At 39.3% G+C, this 22,550-nt stretch overlaps 3 protein-coding genes across 5 annotated transcripts in view; 1 reads left to right on the top strand and 2 right to left on the bottom strand.

Moving 5' to 3' along the window:
* The window catches only part of USP45 (ubiquitin specific peptidase 45), a 56,112-nt gene extending 55,996 nt beyond the window's left edge, over positions 1 to 116 (bottom strand). The window contains exon 1 of the mRNA XM_027726113.2: positions 35 to 116. The gene's annotated coding sequence lies outside the window, so the exon portion shown is untranslated. The remainder of the gene's footprint in view (positions 1 to 34) is intronic.
* Positions 117 to 3,386: 3,270 nt separating this feature from the next.
* TSTD3 (thiosulfate sulfurtransferase like domain containing 3) lies at positions 3,387 to 5,961 on the top strand. Its single transcript, XM_027726122.2, has 4 exons — positions 3,387 to 3,540; positions 3,704 to 3,859; positions 4,074 to 4,233; positions 5,566 to 5,961. The coding sequence occupies exons 1-4, from the start codon at positions 3,486 to 3,488 to the stop codon at positions 5,627 to 5,629; spliced, it is 435 nt and encodes a 144-aa protein (XP_027581923.1). The 5' UTR covers positions 3,387 to 3,485; the 3' UTR covers positions 5,630 to 5,961.
* Positions 5,962 to 8,832: 2,871 nt separating this feature from the next.
* CCNC (cyclin C) overlaps positions 8,833 to 22,550 on the bottom strand; it is a 17,278-nt gene continuing 3,560 nt past the window's right edge. For 2 of the 3 annotated variants that reach the window (XM_027726119.2, XM_039390741.1), the window contains 10 exons: positions 21,340 to 21,424; positions 21,025 to 21,094; positions 19,501 to 19,552; positions 16,875 to 16,930; positions 15,574 to 15,609; positions 14,141 to 14,232; positions 13,339 to 13,406; positions 12,978 to 13,057; positions 11,228 to 11,346; positions 8,833 to 10,572 (listed from right to left, as the gene is read on the bottom strand). In XM_027726119.2, coding sequence (XP_027581920.1) covers positions 10,518 to 10,572; positions 11,228 to 11,346; positions 12,978 to 13,057; positions 13,339 to 13,406; positions 14,141 to 14,232; positions 15,574 to 15,609; positions 16,875 to 16,930; positions 19,501 to 19,552; positions 21,025 to 21,094; positions 21,340 to 21,424 — 713 coding nt within the window. In that variant the 3' untranslated portion in view covers positions 8,833 to 10,517. The remainder of the gene's footprint in view (positions 10,573 to 11,227; positions 11,347 to 12,977; positions 13,058 to 13,338; positions 13,407 to 14,140; positions 14,233 to 15,573; positions 15,610 to 16,874; positions 16,931 to 19,500; positions 19,553 to 21,024; positions 21,095 to 21,339; positions 21,425 to 22,550) is intronic. The other variant, XM_027726121.2, reaches the window with a different exon arrangement.

Genomic DNA, 22,550 nt, shown 5'->3' with positions numbered 1-22,550 from the left:
CCGGCGGCCCCCCCTCCCCGCGCCCCGCACTCACAGAGCGCCGGGCGGCGGCGGCGGGCGCGGCGGCAGCAGGAAGCGGCGAAGGAAGCTCCGCTGCGCTCCGCTCCGCCCCCGGCCGCGCCGCTCCCCGCCCCGGCCGCTGCCCGGGCCGCTCCCGCACGGGTTGGTGCTGGTTCGAGGGCAGAACGCGTGCCCCGGCTGGGAAGGGCCGTGGGGAAGCGGGGCCACCCGAGGGTGGGCGGGAGCGCACCACGGGCCCGCTGAGAGGCGACAGGTAGCGGTGGGTTTGGTTGCAGGGCACCTTAGAAACTTGGGGCAAAGGGCGTGCAAAAGAAGGGAGACGTGGTGGGGTGACCTTCACGTCGGAGTTTTGCTGAAAGAGCTGGAGATGCTGCGTTGGGTTTGTGCCCGCGCAGGGGTGTGGACAGTCGTGCCCAGAGGTTACACAGCAGGGTCTGGGCCCTGCGTGTATTTTCAGGGCAGCCACCGTGGGAGGGACTGAAGGGAGGTCAGAATCAAAGGTGCATATCCCCGCTGAGGGACAGGCAGAGTAAAGGGTGTCCAGCGCTCGAGGAACTAGTTGAAACTGGGGTTGGGATTAAACTCAGCAAGTGGCTTGAAAACACAGGTGGCTTTACTGGACAGAAGGCAAATCTGAATTAAGGACTGAGAAATAGCAGTTTTATTGGAGTAAGATCACTCAATAATAAGGCATAGAGTAAAAAGGGAGAAAGGGTGAGGTCGCTGTGGCACCCCTTTAGAACCAAGGATGGAGAACCTGTAGTGGATCTGCTGACAAGTAAGCTGAAACAATGGTTAGAGAAGCAGGTAGAAGTCATTGGACCAAGCAAACACAAGATGTCCAGAAGAGTATTGCTGAAACAGGTTGACAAATTAATTTGATTTTAGGTAGGAGAAATTCTTTAGGCACATCAGTGACTGTGGTAACAACTGAGCGCAAAGATCTGCAGGCAGACTGCAGACCGTGTGAAGGAGGTGGTCCAGACATGTATTGTGCACACCATGTTAATGGAGTCTATATGTGAGAGGGAGAAACGGTGTGGGACAATAATCTGAAACAAATTGGATTAAGAAGCGGGTCCTTCCTACTCCACACAGGAGAATAATATTAGAGAATTATTGCACTGCAAGAGTAATAACTACTTTCAAAGGTTAAAGAGAAGGAAGGAAAAGTGAGCATGTGTAAAATGGGGATAGTGGGATATGAAGGGGAATATGTTCATTTATCTCAGGAGAGGAGAACAGAAATATCTGGAAGAGATAGAATGTCTGTGCACTGGCAGAAGGGGAAGTTTGGGGGTTAGTAACAAGAGAAAATGAAAGGTTAAGGGCAAAGGAGCAAGAAGAAGCACTAAAATCACCAGCAATTGGAGGCATGAAAGAAAGGAGAGAGCAGAGAGAGAGGCCAAAAGCAAATAGTAAAGCCTGGTGAAGAATATGGTGTGAAGGCTGAAAAGTTTGTGGGGAGAAAAAAAATCAGATGATAGAAAAAGAAAATGTGGTAACAAAAAAATCAGAAAGGCAGAAAGACGATGAAACCCTATGTTAGCGAACCATTTCTTTGATCAACAAAATCTTTGGTCAAATGATAAGATGGGGATAAAGAATGTGCAAGGGTAAATGCAGCTGGGTAAGAGTCTGGGAAATTATGCCACTGGGGATGAGTGTGGGAGGCTGTGCAGAACTGGAAAGTGAAGTGGAGGTGAAATGAGAGAGTCCCAAGAGATGAAATGAAGAAAGCTGCTGAGGAAGGGTTGAGTGAGTGCAGAATGACAGTGCCATGAAGGCAAAAGCAGAATTGAACGTGCTGCTTCCCGCTTTTTCATCAAACCACAGGAGTTCACCAAGCTTGATCTCTTTTGACTTCAAACTCTCAGTCTTTCACAAGATGGATAGTGGATGATTCCTATTTCTGCAAGCAAGCGTGTTCTCGCTTTGTGTACATAGCATGATCCAGGGTCAAATTAAAACCACAGAAATGCAGTTCCATGTGAATATGCATTTCATATGACAAGTATCCTAGTGCTTCACATTGAATGCTTTATGGTCCTTACAGTGAAACATACAGTGAGTGGAGATTAACCGTGGACATTATTTTACTACAGATAAAATACACAGTAGATTATATTTCAAAATATAATTTCTAGAAGTAGTGTATTCTACCCAGATCTTGTGGAAAATGGGAAATGCATGAAACCTCAACTCATATATAGATATACTGCTTCAGAGAGACAATTTGCAAATGCCTGTCAAGGAGGCCATATGGAGAGGCTGGCAGAAGGGCAGCTAGTGAACCAGTTATATGTGCCAAGTTCAATTTGTCACACTTTACAGTACCAAGAAGTATTTTGTTCTCATTTTGAGAAGGAAAACTCTTATTAGTAAAGATTCAACGACATACTCCTCAAAATGCATCTTTTACAAAAAGATCCAGTATGCCTGCTTTTAAAGACTGGAACTGCTGCTATGTAATATATTTGCAAAAGTATGTAGTAAGTACGGAGTATTGATTCAAAATGTGTGGAACGGAAGGACCCTCATTCCTCTAGTTACATATCTTGGTCATCAGTCCTTGTGGCTGGGAGACTGACAGCTTTCAAAATCAAGGGGTATTGAAACTAGGGATCGTGGGATCATAGAATCATAGAATATCCTGAGTTAGAAGGGACACACAAAGTTCATTTAGTCCAACTCCTGGCCCAGCACAGCATGCCCACAAGAATCACACAATATGCCTGAGAGTGCTGTCCAAACGCTTCTTGGACTCTGGTGGGTCTGGTGCAGTGACCACTTCCTTGGAGAGGGTGTTCCAGTGCCTGACTACCCTCTGGGTGAAGAACCTTTTCCTAATGTCTAACCTAAACATCCTGTGATGCAGCTTCAGGCCATTCCCTCAAATCCTCTCACTGGTCACCAGAGAGGAGATTGGTGCCTGGACCACACTCCTGTGGCTGTAGGGGGACAGTGACTGTGGTGAAAGGGGTGCAGGCCATTGCTAAAATCACATTTTCTCCTCGGACATAACACTCAGAAGTTTGTTTTTTGTTGGTTTTTTTTTTTTTTTTTGGTTGTTTGTTTGTTTTTTAAATCACTTTGAGTAGATTTGGCATCAAAATTCCTCATCCATGTTCAGACTCCCAGCCTTTGATACTTTAAGGCTTCTCGACAGCTTGGCTCAGTGGTAGAAATCACCCTGCCCAGGCAAGGCAGGGCGGTACCTGGATGTACCGAAACGGAGGCGGCGGCTGCCTAACCCGGGTGCCTCCGGTGCGGGCGGGTGCCTCCGGTGCGGGCAGGTGCCACGCGTGGCTTCCCCCGTGGTGCTTCCCAAATTTCTAAGCGGGCCGGCAGCGATCAAACCTCCGAGCCCCCGCCCCCGAGGAGAAGGCGGTGTCTCCTCCCCGCCGGCGGGGGCGGGTGCTGGCGGCCGGCGGGAAGCGGCGGGGCCGGGCCCGCGGCCCGGGATGGTGCTCGGGGGCTGGTGGCGGGCGGCGCGGGCCCTGCGGGCGGCAGCGGCCGGTGAGGCAGGGGCGGGATGGCGGCCGTGTCTCTCGGGGGGCGGGCGGGGGTGAGGTTTGCCGGACCCCTGTGTGGATGGATGTCTTTAGCGGCGGTGTCCTTGCCCGGGCAGGCGGCCGCGGCGCGGGGCCTCCGGCGCTGACGGGCTGTACCTCCCCGCCAGGTCGCAGCTGCCGCAGCCTGTGCGCCGGCGGGGCGCCCAGTCTCTCCTACCGGGAGCTCAAAGACTTGAAGAAGACCAGCGTGCTCCACATTGACGTGCGGGAGAGGTGGGAGATCGACAGGTTTGGAAAAATCCCCGAGTCCATCAACATCCCGCGTAAGTTATGAACGCCGCTGAGTGCGAGGGTCAGGTGTTCCCTGTTCCCCTTGGCTTGATGGTCAAGGCTGTGACTGAACAAAGAACAGCGGTGCTAGATAGGTGCTAGTATGTTGTGAGGTTGAACTTTTCCTCTAGAGGAATTAGAAGCCTTGAAGTGTAAGCCTGTCCGTGAATGGAAAATAAATATTACTTTGGTTTCTGTGTTTCCCAGTGGGTGAATTAGTGGAAGCTCTACAGATGGACCCAGTGGAGTTCAAGAAGCAGTACAATCAAAAGATGCCATCCAAGTCGGACCCTGTGGTTTTCTCCTGTTTGGCAGGAACAAGAAGTAAACAAGCACTTGGTTTTGCCATGTCCTTGGGTTTCAGCAGGTATGACTTGTGTATGTAAGGATGGGATTAACACTGCCACCCTTCATGAAGCAGAATGCCTTGTGGGCAAGGGTAAAAATTTACATGTGGAATATGAAAACAATTGGTATTTGAGTTAGACGCTTCCTCATGTCTCTGTGGAGCCTTGAAAGATGCCATTGGGTATTCCAGCAAAGTGAGTTGTATCGTCCTCTGAACACAACCGCTCAGCAGCTCTGTGCATGTGCTGCAGGTGATGCAAACTGCTCCAAGACCACACTGCCACTGAACAGCTCCCTTGCCGAGACATTGCTTCCTTATACAGCTTCATAAGTATTAGTCCTGAGATGCAGGATGATTAGAAAGGTGGAGAACTGCTTGCTTTGGTAGAAGTACAATCTTAAATATTTTATGAAACCACACCCTTTGTTGAATTACGGTTCTACCTGTATAGTTCACTGTTGACAAAGTACGCCTTCACTTTCAGTAAAGCTTTGGAGTGTTTGCCAGGAGTAAAGCAGTCAAGGCAATAGCTAAAAATAAGAGATTATGATAGAGTGAAATCAAAAGCAGCATTTGGTTGGCAGAATTGTTACACCCACGTTGGAAGGTGCCTCGCTGGTTTGAAGACTGCAGGTAGAATTTAAGACATTGGTTGTTTACTCATGCTTTCATGAACTGCAGTTCACGAACTGGAATATTCCTACTAATTCTAGTCAAAAGTATGGAACCACATTCTTGTTTCAAAGTGCTAAATATCCTCCATTACCTGTTTTTCATAATGCCTAATTGAAGGAGTCAGTATTGTTTTGCATGGTGGGGTTTTTTTCCCAGAATTAAGTTTTGTGCAGGTTTTTGTCAGATTTATAGAGCGTGTAGGTTTGCAAGGAAATAAAGATCATTGTGCTGTGTTTATTTGATGACATCTGAAGTATCAGACATAATAGCAAATGAATCTTCCACTGCAGTGAGTCCGTTCTCACTTTTTTAAAAAACTGTTTCATTGATACAGCTGCTATTTCTTGCTTGACATTTGTCTCCAGCATTGTATCATTTGGAAAAAAGGAGGAACAGAACACACTGCATGGAAGGAGGCAGTATTAGAGTACAAGGGATGCCCATCTGCTCATCACAGCTGGGTACAAGTGTATTTCATTGCAGAAAATTTTTCTATGTTTATTTTTTCCCTTCTTTTTTTTTGGTGTGGTTTTGGGGTTTTTTTTGGTTTAGTTGGTTTTGGTTTGTTGTTTTTTTTTTTTTTGGTTTGGTTTGGTTTAGGTTTTTTTACGATGTCCTCTTAAGATACAATGTTAAGAAGGACTCTTGAAAAAGGTATCTTCTGCATATTTCCAGAGTTCAGCAGTATGCTGGTGGCTTTGAGGACTGGGTAAAACATGAACCGCCAGAAAGGAAATGAAGATGACTGCCCCAACCTTTACTCCATCAAGGCTTCAGGATGGTTTGTAGGTTTTAGCATTTAACTGTGTGCATTCCACTTCCAGAATAAAGCTCACTCCTGTCTTCTTGTGTAAATAGACATTCACCTTCAGGTGGCCATGCATATCAACTGCTTGGTTTAAATTATATCTAAAGACTAGGACATGAACAGCCTTTACTTTGGCCTAAGTTTTTGGTGAGTGCATGTGAAGAGAATCTAAGTGCTTATTATGTTTACTTTTCTTTTGTATGATGGAGTTTGTGACCGTTTAAACTAATGATGATAGGACAAATAAAATTATTTCCCAAATATTTGTGTTGGGTAGTTTGTGTAGAATTCTAATCGAACTGGGGTGACTGCCCTGAGCACAGATTTATTATACTTCATGTGTAGATGAAGTTTTAAAATAGTGGCTGTGTTATCAAAGAATAAAGTAGAGCACAAATTTTTATGTTTATACTATGTGATTGTAAGGCCAAAACATCGCTACTGGTCGCATATGGAAACTGACTTGATGCTAGAATACTCACTGTTCAAAATGCTGTATGACTCCTTATTTTAAAAGTATATCCACTTTTATAAGCAGATCTGCTTCTGAGCCCACAGTGCTGTAACATTAAGTCAACACTTCTGTTCTCTCAGCAGCTCACTATCAAGTGAGAACTTGCCTATATTTGAAGTTACTATTACAGAAATGTAATAATTTTAGGCTGGAAAATTAGAGGTGTCCAAGGAAGATACTAAACTACCTTCCTTCTTCTATATACAGTAATTTGCATGTCTTAACTTTAAAAAACATACCAACCCATCATCCCCTAAAAATGCGCATAGTCATAATTTTAAGGAATTTTTAAAATTTATTTAATTTTGCTGTAGCAGTTCAGGGGAACTTGCAAAGGTGAATTGCTTTGGCCTCTAGAAAATAAAGTCCTAACACAGAAGTTTAGGGCTCCATAGGATGTCTGGAAAAAGGAACTGAAATTTGTGGTATTGCAAGCAATGTGCACTTATCCTACAGCTGTTCCAGTTCTGGCAGTGCAACCTGCATGGTTAGAAGAGGACTTAAAAAATATGCCCTCTCAAGTTTAGAGAACTGAGAAGATAAAATAACAAACCTTACTAGAATTTTATTTCTGCAGCCTCTGCAGTAATTGATTTCTAAAGGAGAACCACTGTAGTTGGCACAGCCAGCTGTGTTGGCTGTGCTGCTCTGATGGTGTCTCTTACAGGGGTTTCTGTGCTCTCACCTTTGCTAGTAAGTAGCTGTCAGAATAGTGAGTAATAAGTGCATTTTTCTTCAAAGTATTATTGACTTTTTAGTGGTCTTATTGCTATACTGTATTTCCAATCCATAAAAGAATCCCAAACAACTTTAGAAACAAAATGTAGACTATTTTCCAAAATATTGGTTTGGTCTAGCTGATGAATTAATGGGAGTAAAATGAAATTAAAATGCCAGGATGAGCATAGGCGTTACCTTGTTGCAATTCTCACTATCTCACTCCTGAAGGTCTTTTTCAGACTGGATCAGGAAGAGTACTGGATACCAACACTTCCCTTGGAGTTAGCCAAATCCTATGATCCCTTAATTTTGCCTGTTTAACGTGACCTAGACTGTCGGTTTCACAATGCTATGGGCATGTGGTCAAGGGGGCAACACAAACCCACTGTTGGCTGTGTTGTGCCAGGCCTCAGCAGGTTGTTTGAAGGTCGTTAAGGACAGACTGTACAGAGAGGATTTGAGAGAGATTGAAAACATTTATCTGAATGTATATCATGCTTAGCTGTATTGATCAAGCTGCCAAACTTCAGTATACAAATGAACAAAGCAAGGCAATCTAATCAGCTAAACAGTCAGTGTAAGCAGCCAATGCTTCCTTTTGTAGCTACATTAAAGTCTGTTGGGAACACCTAAAACTACATAGCCACAAAAAATAAACAGCAATTACACTGTGTCACACCAGATCTATCTAGCCCATTATTTTCTGTTTGGCAGCAACTGGTAAGAAACATCTGAGGAATAGCATAACACAGGATTAGTGTGTAGTGATACAATCCACACATTACTCTCATTTACAATGCAGTGTTTTGATACTTCCTTCAGGCTTTGCATGTCTTGGTATATTTGGGTACTTTTACAGTTTCAGCACAAACTCCCAGCAGACACAGCAGGCTGCACTGGGTTTAACAACGTAATAAATCTTTCCTTTTGTTGCTTCTCAACTTGCCATGTATTTTTTTCATCAGCTGCTCCAGCTTTTTCTGTCAGAAGTGTTGTCACCTCATCAGTCTTCACACCAGTCATGATTTTTCTAAACCTCTGCTGTCTTTTATGAGCTGAAGAGTTGTGGGTTTTTTTTTAAATTGGAAAGCTACTATGTACCTCTTTTTTATTTTCATTTTTTATTATTCTGGGTAGTTTTTTGCAAGATGTTTCTCAAACTATTTGTACCTTGTCAAATTAGATGATCCTTTCTGTGTCTTCCTCTGTATCTTCCTTAGGTAAATATAATTTGCGTTAACCAACTTGTCTGATCCAGTTCAGTTTGTTTCCTTTGGAATTTTTCCTTCAGTCTTTTTGGCATAGATGGCCTGTGTTTGCTTTGACACTCCACTGTCACCTGTAGCCATATCATCTGTGAAGACTTTCAGCTACCTCCCTTTTAATGAGATACCACGTTTTTATGCACCTCTCCTTTGAAATGAAACACAAGAAAGGTGACTTTTTTTCTGTCTGCTTGGTAGCAAGGCTGTTGAATTCACATTGTGTTGCGTTTCCTGTAGTTCCAAATTACATCTTTCTTTTTAAAACTGTCATCACTGAATCCAGTTCCTTTGACTGCACTTTACTGCCTTTCACTTCAACACTGGAATCAGAGCTGGTAAAATTATACTCACCTCCCCAGCAAAGAATGGAGAGAAACTTCTAGTTACTATAAAGAAGTGCCTGACATTTTAGCTCTGAGGTGTAGGTCACATTGTGATTTAGGTGTGAAGTAAAGTCTGCAAAGGCTCTTGAGCAGCAAGAAAAAATTTAATCACTCCAGCCAGAATTCTTCATTAATAGTGTGAAATTCCTAATTCTTAAACATGAGCTTTCTTGGCAGATTATGTGGTATATGTGAGAAGACTGATGTTTTCCTGAAGAACAGTTCCTGTTTAAGAACTCTACACAACAGAGGTCAAGTTGCTTTGATTTATTTCTATTCCCCAAGTCCACATTACAAATAGCACATTTTAGACTTCAAGAAATGAAAGCAAAACAGCCAAATTCCACTTCATCAATTGTCTATAGAAGGTATGGATCAAACAAAGTAGCAAAGACCAAACTGTATATATTTTCCATCTCACCAAAGTGTTTGGGGCTTGCTTACCTAATGATTTATGGAAATAACCTGAACAGAAATAAACGTTAGTAGCCTAATGGGCTAAATACAAACACACATCAGTTATATTTCACTGAATGACCAGCCAGTTACAAAGACAGGTATTTGCAAAAATAGGGGTGGGGTTTTTTTAAGGGGCCAGTTTTTTGAACCAAGATGCATCACAGAGCACAGCTTTTCAAGAATCTACCTCCAGTATTTCAGACCAGTGAAATGTGTTGTTTCAGGAGAAAAAAAAAAAAGAGAACAATGTTACTGCACTTTATTTTATCATTCAGTTGTTGTACTTGGGCAGGTTGGCATTATCATTCAAAATAAAGTTGTACAGAACTTAATTAAAAACAAAGTTATCTAAAAAAAAAAAAATCAAGAAATCAATTTAGGCCAATTCCTGACTTCAGTGGTATATCTGCCTGAGTAAGGAACACAGGATATGGCCTTCTATTTGAAGGAATCTCATTTTCTCCAGCACAAAGTTAACCAAGGAATCCCATTTCAGTTATTCTAGAGTTGCTCGTAACATTCTGATTAAAATTTACCAGTATGAAGCTCACCGAATGCTTGATCCTCTTAAATAAACTCTCTAATGAACCACACAAATTCACACTAACAGTGAAGGCAGACTAACAGTGTATATCTTTTCTACAAAAAAAATCCATCATAAAAAATCATATCCAGATTGGTACTTGATTGTGAAATACTCCGATTGTACCATACAGTACATTTATTTGAAAAAACAAAAATCCTCTTATGTTGGGGTTTCTTAATTCCTAACACTTGAAATGTTTCAGAAAACTGCAGAATCACAATCACATACATATTGCACTTCTCTGGTAAGCTGGGCTTCTACACATCATGGCAAAAACATCCAAGTAGGTTTACTGAGGAAAACAGCTTTTTTAAATCCAAAAAAAAGAAACGGACTTTCTTTCCTGCAGCTTTCATTAAAACTGTAACAATATTCTTTACAGGCTCTTCTAGGAATTTGTTTCTGAAGGATTGTGTGTTACTTGTTACAGAATCTGTATTTATTTTTTTAAAATCAACAAAACTCAAGGGAATGAATAGATTTAACATACAGTGCACTATCTTCCTTCAGTCACAAACAAAATGAAGACAACACAAGTCAATACAGTTACACTTAGGCTTCAGGTTACTGTCACTTTAAAAATAGTTCACTTCAATGCAAATAAAACCAATAATGAACTATTTGTTTTGAGTGAAAAGTGTTAATCTTTTGCAGCTTGGTTTAATGTTTGATTCCTTACACTGAAAAATCTTAGCACATTTGCTCCAGCGCCAGAGAAAATGTTGTAATTTTAGAGAAAAAGCTTTCAAAATGCTCGACACAAACAAGCTATTTATTCTTCGAGTTCTTTGTCCAAGATGTTACTAAAACCTTCCATCCATTTCATGAACGCAGGAAAGATCCCAGGATGTCTTGAGTCAAAGTGGTCCATAAAGAAATTCTTTGGAATGCCTTAAGATTGGCTATAACTAGAGTTCTGGCTACCATTTGGACCCTGTTCTCCTTCACTGTTTGAAGAAAAAAACATGTGTCTTCAATAAGAAGCATCGTATTACATTTTTATCCTTTTTTTAATTAAAAAAATACAGTATTCTGAAAATAATAAAAATCTTTTGATAGAAAATACTTCAACATATTCATAAACAGATAAAGATATTCTGCTCAGTTTCATAAAAAATGCAAAGGTAATTTTCAGCATGCATAAATAGCTTCACCATATTTATCTGAATAATAATTTCAATATATGTCCATGCAGCTGCCTGCTGAATCTACTTCTGAAGTCAACATTGCAAAGTTCACATTACATAAGCATGTGCACGGGAATTTACATGTGCAGATTCCCAACAGTGATATTTAATCACAGTAATTAAATATGACATCAAGCAGGCCCAGTTCCATTGAATCTGGCCCAGCCATGGAGCCTCACACTGGGGTTCCTTACATTTGCTGAGCTGTATTGATCACATTCTAATCACATTAACACTCCTCATACAGGCAGTGGATGTTCTGCTTCTCACTAGCTCCTGAACAATCATACTGGTTTTGTAACAGAAACCTCTGCACTGTAAAAACATATGCTATACCTTGAATTAAACAGTCACACATTCTTAAGATAGTAGTCTAGTTTTTCCATATGAAAAGTATATTAAACAAGTACAGTACCTGTTTGGAGGTGGTTTTGGTTTAGGCATTTTACTAAGAATAGTAGCCATCTCTTTCCTCTCATCAAAGTTCTTCCACTGCTCATACAGCTTCAGAATGACCCTGATTATTTCTAAAATCTGAATTAGAAAGAAAGGAGATCCTGAGGTGAGACACAACAGTGATTTTATCTTTTTCATAATCAGTTTAAGTGTGTAATTAATTAAATATGACTGAAATTAAACAGCACAATTTTCATATTATAAACAGCTGCCTCACACTTAATGTGGTGGCAATCAAGCATTTCTTTAATTAGTTTTTTGCTTTTATTGTGAATGGAAGCCTGAACGGAATACTTTCCACTGTATATACTGCTTCTCTTCCCCGGCAAACTAAATAGCTTTTTATTTATATATTTATTTGCAACTTATGCCACAGCTTATAACTATGCTACTGGGAAAATAAGGAAAACTAGCAGCATGACTGCAGCTACATGACTATGGATTATTAATATAATAATTGATGATTATCAATGTTCTAGACATATTAGAGGCACAATGTAGGAAAATAAAAGCCCAAACCCATAAAATACTGATATAAATTCTCACCTTCTAAGAAACAATTCCAAAGAGTTATTAAATACTTATTATATTCTTACATACATATAATAAGAATTATTGACACTTCATATTCCACTTCTGGAAGCATAAGCATTCTCTACCAGTTTGGACATTTTCTATCTATTGCACCTCAACTACCTTATTTTCTATTAAATTTCTAGTGCAATATTCTATACAAATGGATAATGTTTGGTCCATAATTTGCTTCATCATTCTCTAAATTAATAAAGTAGACTTCTTCTTTTTAATGCATGAGCTTTGATTAAGTGCTAGAGCAATATATGTCCCTGAAACAAAAGTCATAGTAGGCTAAGCGATTCATGGTGTTCATGTGAAAAAAATCAAGCTTAGATTGTATCACTGACATGAGAACCAAGACATGTAAACATTCAAACATGTTCAGTACCAAGCTTATGGTAACCTTATCTGTCAAATATAGGTTGGTTCTCCTCTGCTGCCAGTTTATTATCACCCTGCTTTTGCATGCATGACAGTATCATTCACAGAGCTCTTGAGGCAGCATAGTATCCACACTGTGTTTACATTTGAAGACAAATCCTGGAATACAAATACAATGCCAGACAACATCAGTGGGATAAAGAGCAATACCAAGGGCACAGAGGGCAATGGTACATCTCATGCATAACAGGCTATTTAATTCCAGACACTGTTTTAAAAAAAGACAGACTGAAAAAAATATGTACTAAGGGAAGCAGCGTGATAAGGAGTGTAAGTACTAGTTTGGCTTGCTTGCTGGAGCTAAACAAAGGTTAGCTGAAAGGTGAATCAGAAAATCACATGCACTTGAATTTAAAAGTCAAACTCATGCTGGCAATCTTGTATGATGGAAAGACGTTGGGAATTATTTTTCTGGCAAAAAATATAAAAGGTATTGTTTTTATACTTCTGTCTGAAAAATGGCAACACCAGCAACGCTTTTCTGTTATCAAATGGTTTTGTCTCAACTTTCAGAGCAGGGTGATAACCAAATAACCTTACATTGTCTCCCTCCCCAGGAGATCTACCTAATTTAATAGCATCTAACACGATCACTGAATGAAGTTCAAATCAGTATCGCAGATGTGTAAGATGACCACAGTTACCATTTCTGGTCAGTCCATTACAAGTGGTGGGAATGAAAAGCAGAGTACCTTTTCCATATCAACAGACAGCTCAGCAAACCATTGCCTGGCATCCTTCTGCTGGACAACGCAGGCCACATGTAGGCAAGCTGCAAAGAACAGGTTACACGGATGTTGAACAAAGATCCACTCCTGATACAGTTAGAAACATTCTATTTTTATAAACTCTATACAGTTCAACAGAGAAAACTTGGGATTAATTACCTGATTTTTCTTTAAGACCTCTTAAGTTGCAAGGCTACACTGTCAGTGCTATATGAAACACAACCTGAAGCACCTTATGAGTGCACTCTGAGGAATGCTTGTGATGGGACAGTGCAGAGAATACGTCCATTTAAACATGACAAGAGACAGTACTTGTGTTACTTACCTAGAGCTATCATGAAAGGAGGGTACAGCAGACAAAGATCAGTTCTGTATGTGTCATTCACTATCCTCCTGTGCAAAAAAGAACTTATAAGGATCCTCCTATTCACCTTTATTATTCACCTTGTGACTTCAAAAACTGCTGCCAGTTTACAAATATTTTGTCAGTTTCCCAGATGGTAGAAGCAGTGAGGCTCAAGGGTTAAACATCAAGGGAAGAGATCTTTTCCCTTACAAAAATTCTCTTAATGCCTTTCTTTTTCTTCCTTCTAGTCACCACAGAAGTTTATTTGGAAACACTGGTTTAGTACCATAAGTGTCTTTCTGCAGAGGATGTTGATGTATACCATAAAAAAATAATCTGTTTCACAAAAAAGTAAGGTCGAGCATAAAAGTAGTACTTTTACTGTTTTTCTGTATTTGAAACAGTTCAAGAATAAGAGTTCTGCTAACACAGCTAAAACCCCCTATATATTGTTTCTACCTCCTACGACAAGATACAACAGAAAGACGATGTTGATAGAGATTTCCTCTACCCATAATCACCATTCAGTAGTGTAAAAACCGTGCTATTAGAGCTAGTCTAAAAAATAAAAATTAGACCACTGCAAAGTAAAATTATTACAGGGTTAAAGACAGAATAATCTAAGTCAGGAACATACACCTGCACAGGTTAGCTAGGGATCCTTTGTATTCAAATATGGTTAAGCCTGTTTGGTTAAACAAAAGCTTAATCAACTTTGAAGCATAACTGTTAAAGTTACATTCTTGATGAAAGAAGGAACTACTGCCATTGTCTTCATTACCATGCAAGAGGTAGCAGCATGTCTTCTTGGCCCATATCTTGTACATACTGGAGCAAAGGTCTATAAGGATGATATACTATCAAACAGCAGTCCTAGGAAAAATGTCAATGGGATAAAAGTTAGATTACAGTGCAGAGCACGTTGTCAGTTCGTATTAAAACATTTGGTTTACAAGTCAATTGCTGATTATTTTTTTAAGTAGCATTCTGACACCTAGCCCTGCTCTAATGAGGGCAGTGCTCTCTCTAGAATACCATTACATAGCAGCATTGCCAATCTGTCAATGTCCTTCCCCTAAGAGACACAGAAAGTCACATCTGCAGCATACTGAAACCTCATTTGCTTACAAACCCGTAATTCCCACTTGGAAATACAGAACGCTGCCAGAAAACTGTCTGTTACTAAATACCATACATGGAAAGCATGCCAAAATAATTGACACTGGTTTGGAAAGAAAGAAAAGAAAAATTGCACTGTTCTCAAATCCCCTCATTTCAGGTCCAGGTAAACAACAAAGAATAACTCTCTAGCTAAAAGAAGCCAACTGTATGGATTCTACAGGGAAAAGCCACATTAAGTTACATGTCCTGAACACTTAAGTGAAACGCTGTTATTGAACATACTGGAAAAATACGTGAATCCCCAAAACATAATTTCTTGTAAATGCTTGTGATAAAACTCTGGTATACAAAACACAAGAGTTACTGCCATGTATACCAGAGGTATCAAGGACTAAATCTAAACAGGAATCTAAAAACTATCCTAAAACAACTGTAGGCACAAACAAAAGTTTTGATCTGACCTCCTCTCTGTTCTGGTCCCAACACATATTCTTTCTCATTTGCTGACTAACTCACTAGGCTCCTCCCTGGTTTCTGCCTCCTTTTCTCTGCACTTGAGCAGAACTACTAACCCATCCAAGTCCAACCCATACAGAGAAATTAGCCCCCTAAGAAGCCTGGGTTGAATCCTTTCAGCTGCCTGAACAGAGTGATGAGATAGCAACTCTTACAAAAAGCAGGTACAGTTCCTTTCTTTGAAAGTGTCTGGAAGAAAATGTCACACTGTGCTCCTTTCACCCAACAGCGTAATAGTTACAGCACCATCTCAGAAAATGGGAGGGCTGAATTCAGCTGCTTCTTCACAAGATTCAAACTCATCTCACTTCCTAAAAGATTACTCTAATTATCAGGTTGTTACAGACTAGCCTGAGCGGGATAGTACCCACAACTTCTGCTGGAACATACATGTGTAGCTCCAGATTCTTCCAAGCAAGAAGAAGAGGGCACAGAAAGGATACGAGTCTTTATGATCATGATTGGCCATTCATCTAGGGAAATAAAGACACTGACATCCCAGTCTCTGCATTGGGACTTAGATACAGTTATCTTTTTTTAAAAACAGAAGCAGTTCTACCAAAAAACCCAACCTACCATTAATTCTAAGAGATAGAATTCACATTCTAGTATCTGCAAAGAAGTAAAATCACAGTTAATCAGCAGCATGTTTCAGAAAACTGAAAGAATTAACAGTCTAACATCACAAATGCATAGGAATTCTCAACACCTACTTCCAACAGTCCTAAATGCATTTCATCTGAAACTACAAAACCAAACAAAAAATAAAACTATTATTGGCAATTACCTTATCACCATTATAACTTCACTCCAGTCATAGTAAAAACAAATTTAAATATTTTGGATCAAGTTTACTATGAAAGACTATGTCATTGACAGTACTTCTCTGATTTGTTTCAACTCCTAGGCGAAAATTGTTCCCAGTGCATAAACACTTAACAGAAATAAAGTTCTTTTGTAGAACTAGAGCTTCTTCATCAGGCCACTAACATGTCAAATAGTCTTTCAAAGTATTTTCCGGCCTAATTTCATATGAAATATTCTCTCCAATTGTAGCAATTAAATCAGTTCTCACTCTCGATAGAGAAAGTAACATATTAGTGACATCAAGGAAAAGAGTGGACTGCTTTGGCTATTGAAAGAAGTACTCCAAAATATATTTCCATCTGCCTTTACCTGTAAAATAGCAGTTTTATTGTAAGCTCTTAGATATTCTATATTCTGATGTATCATTTGGCTTTCTAGATAGGGTGAAAAGCAAACCAACAAAAAAGGAGTATTTGTTACAGTCAATCTAAAAATAATTAGATGTTTAATTTCCAAAATTCTACAGCACAGGTCAAAACTGGTTTTAAGAAAAATTACAGAACTTCTAAGCATCGTGACTAAGAATGCCTTGAAAATCACTGGCAAATCTAAATGTTAAATAATAAATAAAAACTCTTTTAACTGTCATTAAATTTTACAGGCAAAAATAAAACTGCTTTCTGTAAGCCAACTGCTCCTGTGTGCAAGCTTGGAAGCATCCCAGATGCAAGGGCCATTTACCTTCCTTGGAGCAATGTATTTGTAAATAAGAACATAGGAACATTCAAAAAACCTAAATCTCTTTTATCATCATGCTATAGAACAACTGCTTTGGTCACCTTGTCACATCACTTCTCTTTCCCGTCAATAATTTCAGGAAAAGAGGTTATGCAAGGTTTATTATTTTTAAAAGTAACTTTCCCAATATTCTATCAAAAACTAATTATGAACAGCCCTGACATATAAATAGGAAAATATTTCTTTCTTAGACTTTAAAAGACAGGATTTCCTGCTAACAATTATTTGCCTTAATTTACTTGATCAAGTAGTATTTCAAACAGCATACTTACATGGTTCATCCTATAAGGAAACTCCTTTGGAAAGGCATACGAAAACCTAGTTTTCACTACAGTAAGGAGAAATAAGTATGTTAAAAATGATGTAATTAATACTTTTACTTCTTTCCTTTTCTATTAATTCATCTCTATACAGCCCTTCAAATCTCTTTGGCAGCACAACTGCTTGCAAAATGAAAGGTTTGTATTTTAAAGAGAAAAGGTAGGTTACAAGATTTAAGATCTTGAAAAGGAAAGAGAAATACACCTGAAGCCCAGATTTGCACAGGTACTCAGCCAGACATTTGACTGCCACTTTGGATAATATTAAATCTTCTGGTAAACCACCAACTGGACACCAAACTTTCCACAAGTTATCATTCACAGAGCTATCTAACTGTCTAGCTACTGATGTTTAGGATCTGAGTTCCAACACTAAATCCAAGTGGAATTTTCACGTGGGATTTTTTACATAGGCTTGATCCTTCAACATGCAAGACTTTAAAACAACTAATGAATTCTCAGAAAATCAAGACTTCTTGTATGTCCATGATATAAAGATTTTGGATATACAAAAAGCAGGCTAAATTCAAAGCAAGAAGTCAATTCACCACATTGCAGATCAGTGCCCTAGGCACTGGATTATCAGACATTTCAGGGTGTTCCTCTCCTTGAGAGAGACACCTAAGCATCTGCTTTGGCATGTGACATGATTCAAGACACTTGCCTCCAGGACGGTGTTCAAATATATCCTCAGTTTTCTAGCTTATGATGATCTCTGATTTAGATACCTAATTAATCTCCACATATTTTACAAGGAGAACAGGTAGAGATAGTGCACTGGTAAGAAGTATGCTAAGATGCAAAATCAGAGTGATTTCATGTTAGAATGGTGAACAAAGAAAAACAAGTACACTTGAGGATGTGTATTTGAGATTTTTACAAGTGAAACATTTAGAAATCTATTTTAAGTCCTTGTCCTCCACGGAAAACATTGGTAACATTTAACATCCTGGAAGTGGATAATATTCCCTATATTAATGACAGGCAGTATATTATGAATTGATACTATTGATACTACTTCCAGACAATCAGTACACCATTTACTTTGAAGAAAAGACAGCATCAGTTGTCTGGGCTAAAGACTTCACCATTTAGATCTACAGTGGACTTTACTAGAAAATTTGCTTTAGGACACTAAGACTAGGCTACTGGTTGGAAATTTTAATTATTTCAAGAAAGAGAAAAATTAATAAAAAGGGTTTCTCAAGAAGTACGCAAACTAAGATGTATATGGTTAAAGAATATACCACTTTGAGGGAAAAGATGGCAAAACAAAGTATTTTTCCCACAAAGCAAGCTGCAGATACAATCATATGGAGCTGTCCTTTTAGTGAGATGTGGAAACAGAGCAAAAAGCTTTTGAAGACATTGCTGGAAACCTGCCCGAGATTATGTTCCTTACAATGGAAGCATGTTTTAGTAATTTCATGTTTCTACAAAGGAATAAATGCTTGGAGAAAGCCTGTTGCATTTTGTCCCCACTTCATGAAACACATAGTACTAATCAGGGCTGACAAGACTTCTAGGTCTGAAGGAAGAAGTGTGAGGGAAATCTTCTACAGGACCCTGAGACTTGGGGTTTTGAGAAACAGCACAGCTTAGAACTAGATGTCCAAGTAAAATCAGCTACTGCATATTTACCAAAACCCATCTAACTTTCTCACTGATGCATCAAAACTTCCACAGAGATGCTGCTGATGTAAAAATAGCAACTCTCATTGCTAAATCCAGTGCTGGTCTTGGTCATGCTGCACTGAAGATGTGTTTCAGCTCCTGGTGGCAGAACTGTCATACAGCCAGCCCCATGGACTGATACACTCACTGCATGTGGAAGCTACAGATGCAGCCAGTCACCTGTCCCCTCAATGGCTGAGAGGGATTTTGGATGCACTGACCTACATACTGAAGAGCATAGCCAGGATCTGCCTATTGAGAGCAGCTGACCTTCTGGGTCAGATAATAGCATTCAGTTAAGGAAGACAACACTGTAAGACCTTGATGAATGAGATGCAAGTGGGAAATACAAGGCAAGCCGAAAGATAGAGAATTAAGTAACCACAGTGTAATTTTACTGAATTTATTTGTGGACAATATATAGGCTATAAAATATATTTTTAGAAATAAATATCATGTGCAAAGACTAATTTTATGATGGGGGAAAAGGATTTAAAAAAATTTGAAGGTATACAGCCTACCAAAAATTCTGAAAACAGGTACTTCCATAGAGCCATACCTTTTATAAAACAGACAAATAAAGCCCTAAGTTTCCAATTCTATCTTTGAGTAGTTCAGAATTTAATTTACTTCTCAGTATTGTTTATAAATTTCAATAGTTTTATTACTTTGGTTTTACTTATGCCTGGTATAAGTTCCAACCAAAATCAACCAAAACTAATACAGAAAGGACCCTTCTGTCTCTATATTTAGAAAGAGAAGCTATTTAGTCTAAATGGCTTTAACTGGCTCTTATAGTCCTCCATGATTTGATAAAAAGCTACCTTTTAAAAACAAGCAAAGAAAGCATCTGATCTCCCTACAGACATGCTGAACTACCGTATAATAAAACACTGATACTTACATACAGAAGTAGCAGCAGAAATCAACCTTGTATTTGAAACAACACCAAATTCCTGAAGAAAAAATGGTAAATGAGGTGAACCACCTGAAACACCATATACTCACACTGTTATCAAATTAAAATAATGGCTTCTTACTAAACTGGGCTTCTTTACGCAGTACTGCAGTATTTGGTTTTCTCCCCCACCCCTTTTTCTTTTCTTTAAGGTGACTCATAGGTAAAGAGTTATTTCACTGATTAGTTGTTTTGTTTTTGTGAGGAACAGTAAAGATTTACAAACAGTACTACAGCCACAAAAACTCAGTTGGCTAACACTGCATATGAAATAGACAAGAGGGCTTCAAGAAGGTATGGGTTTTTTTCCTTATCTCATTTGTAGAGAAAACTGTCTTTAGAAACCTGACATTAACTACCTTTTTTAATTATGTTTCCATGAGGACTTAGGTCCTCTGCTGGGACAGTCAGCAAACATAAAATTTTCTGTATACATTGTTCTTTCAGAGAAGTGCATAGCTGAGTCATTACTGCTGTAGGTACCCTCTAAAACTGCAGAAGCGTTAAAATAAGGAAGGCTACACAGACTTCTAATATTTGTTCTAAAATATAAGGCACATCTACGTGTATAAACTCTGTCTGCACTTTCTTAAAGGTTATTTAACAAGCTGATAAAAAAACAATCTCTCCAGCTCTGTCTTTCTCACTTCCTTCACCTCTTCCAAACACTGAAAAGTGTCACAGTATTTGTACAGACAACAGTATCACATGTAGATACTGGTTTAGGAGGACTGCTTCTGCCATCCACTAGGTATTTTGAGTTCCTCCCGTGAAAATTCCTTAGTGCTGACAGATCACAAATTGGCCAATTTGGTTTTCTTCCATTATGCAGACACTTCTCGGACAGCTGTAAAACTTTCTGGATTACAGAGGACTAAAAGCAGTGCCCAGCTCATGCTGACTCTTGGCCACATTCAAAGTGGGCTTCAATGGTGGAGGCATGGAGCCTTCTCACCACTGTCCCTAATGGGCCAGTTCCTCATGATAATTTTTTAAGGATAGCACATGAGCTACAACACACTTTTAATTCAAGCAATGAAAGTGTGGTAAACTCTGAGGATTCCTCACTATATGAAATAGAACCAGATAATTAGGAAAAAAATTCCAATTATGTTTTAAAGTTTGAGTAAACATAAATAAGGAAAACACATTAGAAAGGAGACACTGCACAATTTAAGATACAGTTTATGTAAATATGTAAACAAACACTGTATCACAGTGAAATAGCCATTTAAAATACTCTTTTCAATTTTCAGAGCCACTTAGGGTTAGTAATATAGACAAAATTGTGAAATAACATGTTTGAAGGCCTTTTCCGTCTCCTTTTTTTAAATGCTATAGAAATCTATACAAAAAAAGAGAAGGTTTCAACCCCCAAAGCATGAAGAATGCCAAAAATTTAAAAGTCCTAAACGTTTTCTCTCTCATACATCACATAATTTTACATTAAAAAATTGTAATACTTCATACCTCTACTTTGGATGCCAAAAACACACACGTAGGAGCCATTAATACTGGATCTATACTTTTTAGGGAATATCTGAAATGTTACAACAAAATTATAATATGTTGTTTCATACACGTAGAACGATTAATCTATTAAGAGAACCACACTTCCTTTTGAAAAAGCAAAGCTTAAGTTAACTTTATTAAAGCATAAAAGCTTTACACCATCCAGAAAACAAAAGTGGCACTGTTTTTAATACAGTACTGCATTTTTAAAGGGCTACCAAAATGTGCCTAGCAAATGTTTTATTCTTGTACCATCATAGTAAACAGTCCTACCTGGCATAGAATCTCTTGAAGTAGACTGTAGCAGTGGCAATAACTTGTTGTCTTAATTTAAGATGTTCACCTAAAGCCTGGATAACTTAAAAAAAAATGAACAAAAGCTTGAGTTGAGTTTTTTAAACAATTTGACACCAAATAGCAAAGGGTCTCAAAACATGACTAGTGCTGGGGATTCTAAGGAGCAGCAGCACAGTCTTCTCCCTCAGTTCAGGTACGTAGCTCTGGTGAGAACATGTTGCTGTAAACCTACAAACCCACAAGTGAAGAAGAACCGCTGCCTCCTGAAGCTTGGGGACACCTTCAAAAAGGGAAAGGTAACTTGACTTCATTGTGTACAAAGTGAGTATGACCTTTAAGAAGATGACAACACAAATCTCAGAAGGGTAAAGCTTGGGTATTCCACTTTAGAGCAAAACAAATTCAAACACAGAAAATATAAATCTATGGCTCTTCAGTGCCATGCAAAATGGATGGGTTTTTTTTTCAAACAAGTGAAGCTGCCAACAAAAACATGGTCATTTTATTTGGCAGAGGCAGCAGGTGTTAAAAAAATGACATATTTAGTCTAGGGAGAGGGGGTGGGAGACCAGAGGATGCAGTCAGCTGCTCCATCACGGTGGTCCTCTGCCAGTTGGCCAAGAAACAACCCTGGTGTCATCTGTGCAGGTAGCTCTTGTTTGGCCTCCCAGGCAAAGGAAAGGTGCCAAGCAAATCAGATGCATCAAGCTGGGATTAAGAGCAGGGGTTGGATATAAAGAATGGCACAGTGAAACATAAGGTTGTTACTTGTTATTTTTCCCATTCTTCTTCATGGCCATTATTCTGAGCAAGGCTCGGCTGTGTGAAGGCTCCCTCTTCTTTTTTTTCCTCCCCCACGAGAAATGTCAAAAACAATATTTTAAAATACACTTAAGTATATATTTAAAATATGTACAGCAAGACCAAGACAGTGACCACTGGCAGGAAAACCAAAAAATTCTGTTATCAGTCATCACTAAATTCTCAATCTCTACTTAAGCACTCAAGTCCAGAGTGTTTTCCCCATGCTCTTACCTCATATGCCCCAGGAATAGTCAGGGTACACCTGACTAATTTGTCATCCACTGTGGTCACCCAAAGCAACATTAAGTCCCTGTCTATGTCAAAACTTCTAAAGTGAAGAATGCCAAACTGGGACTAGGCTGCCAGTGACAGTAAGTCAAGCA

The sequence above is a fragment of the Pipra filicauda genome, unplaced genomic scaffold (assembly GCF_003945595.2).
Source record: "Pipra filicauda isolate LSUMZ 115617 unplaced genomic scaffold, ASM394559v2 scaffold128_size5466820_pilon, whole genome shotgun sequence".
Lineage (NCBI taxonomy): Eukaryota > Metazoa > Chordata > Aves > Passeriformes > Pipridae > Pipra > Pipra filicauda.
Note: the sequence above shows the minus strand (reverse complement) of the source record. Positions and strands in the feature narration are given on the sequence as shown.

Coding starts and splice junctions, on each gene's coding strand:
- TSTD3 (XM_027726122.2), top strand. CDS start 3,486: ATGGTGCTCGGGGGCTGGTGGCGGGCGGCGCGGGCCCTGCGGGCGGCA. Junction 3,541..3,703: donor CCTGCGGGCGGCAGCGGCCG/GTGAGGCAGGGG, acceptor CCTCCCCGCCAG/GTCGCAGCTGCCGCAGCCTG. Junction 3,860..4,073: donor CGAGTCCATCAACATCCCGC/GTAAGTTATGAA, acceptor TGTGTTTCCCAG/TGGGTGAATTAGTGGAAGCT.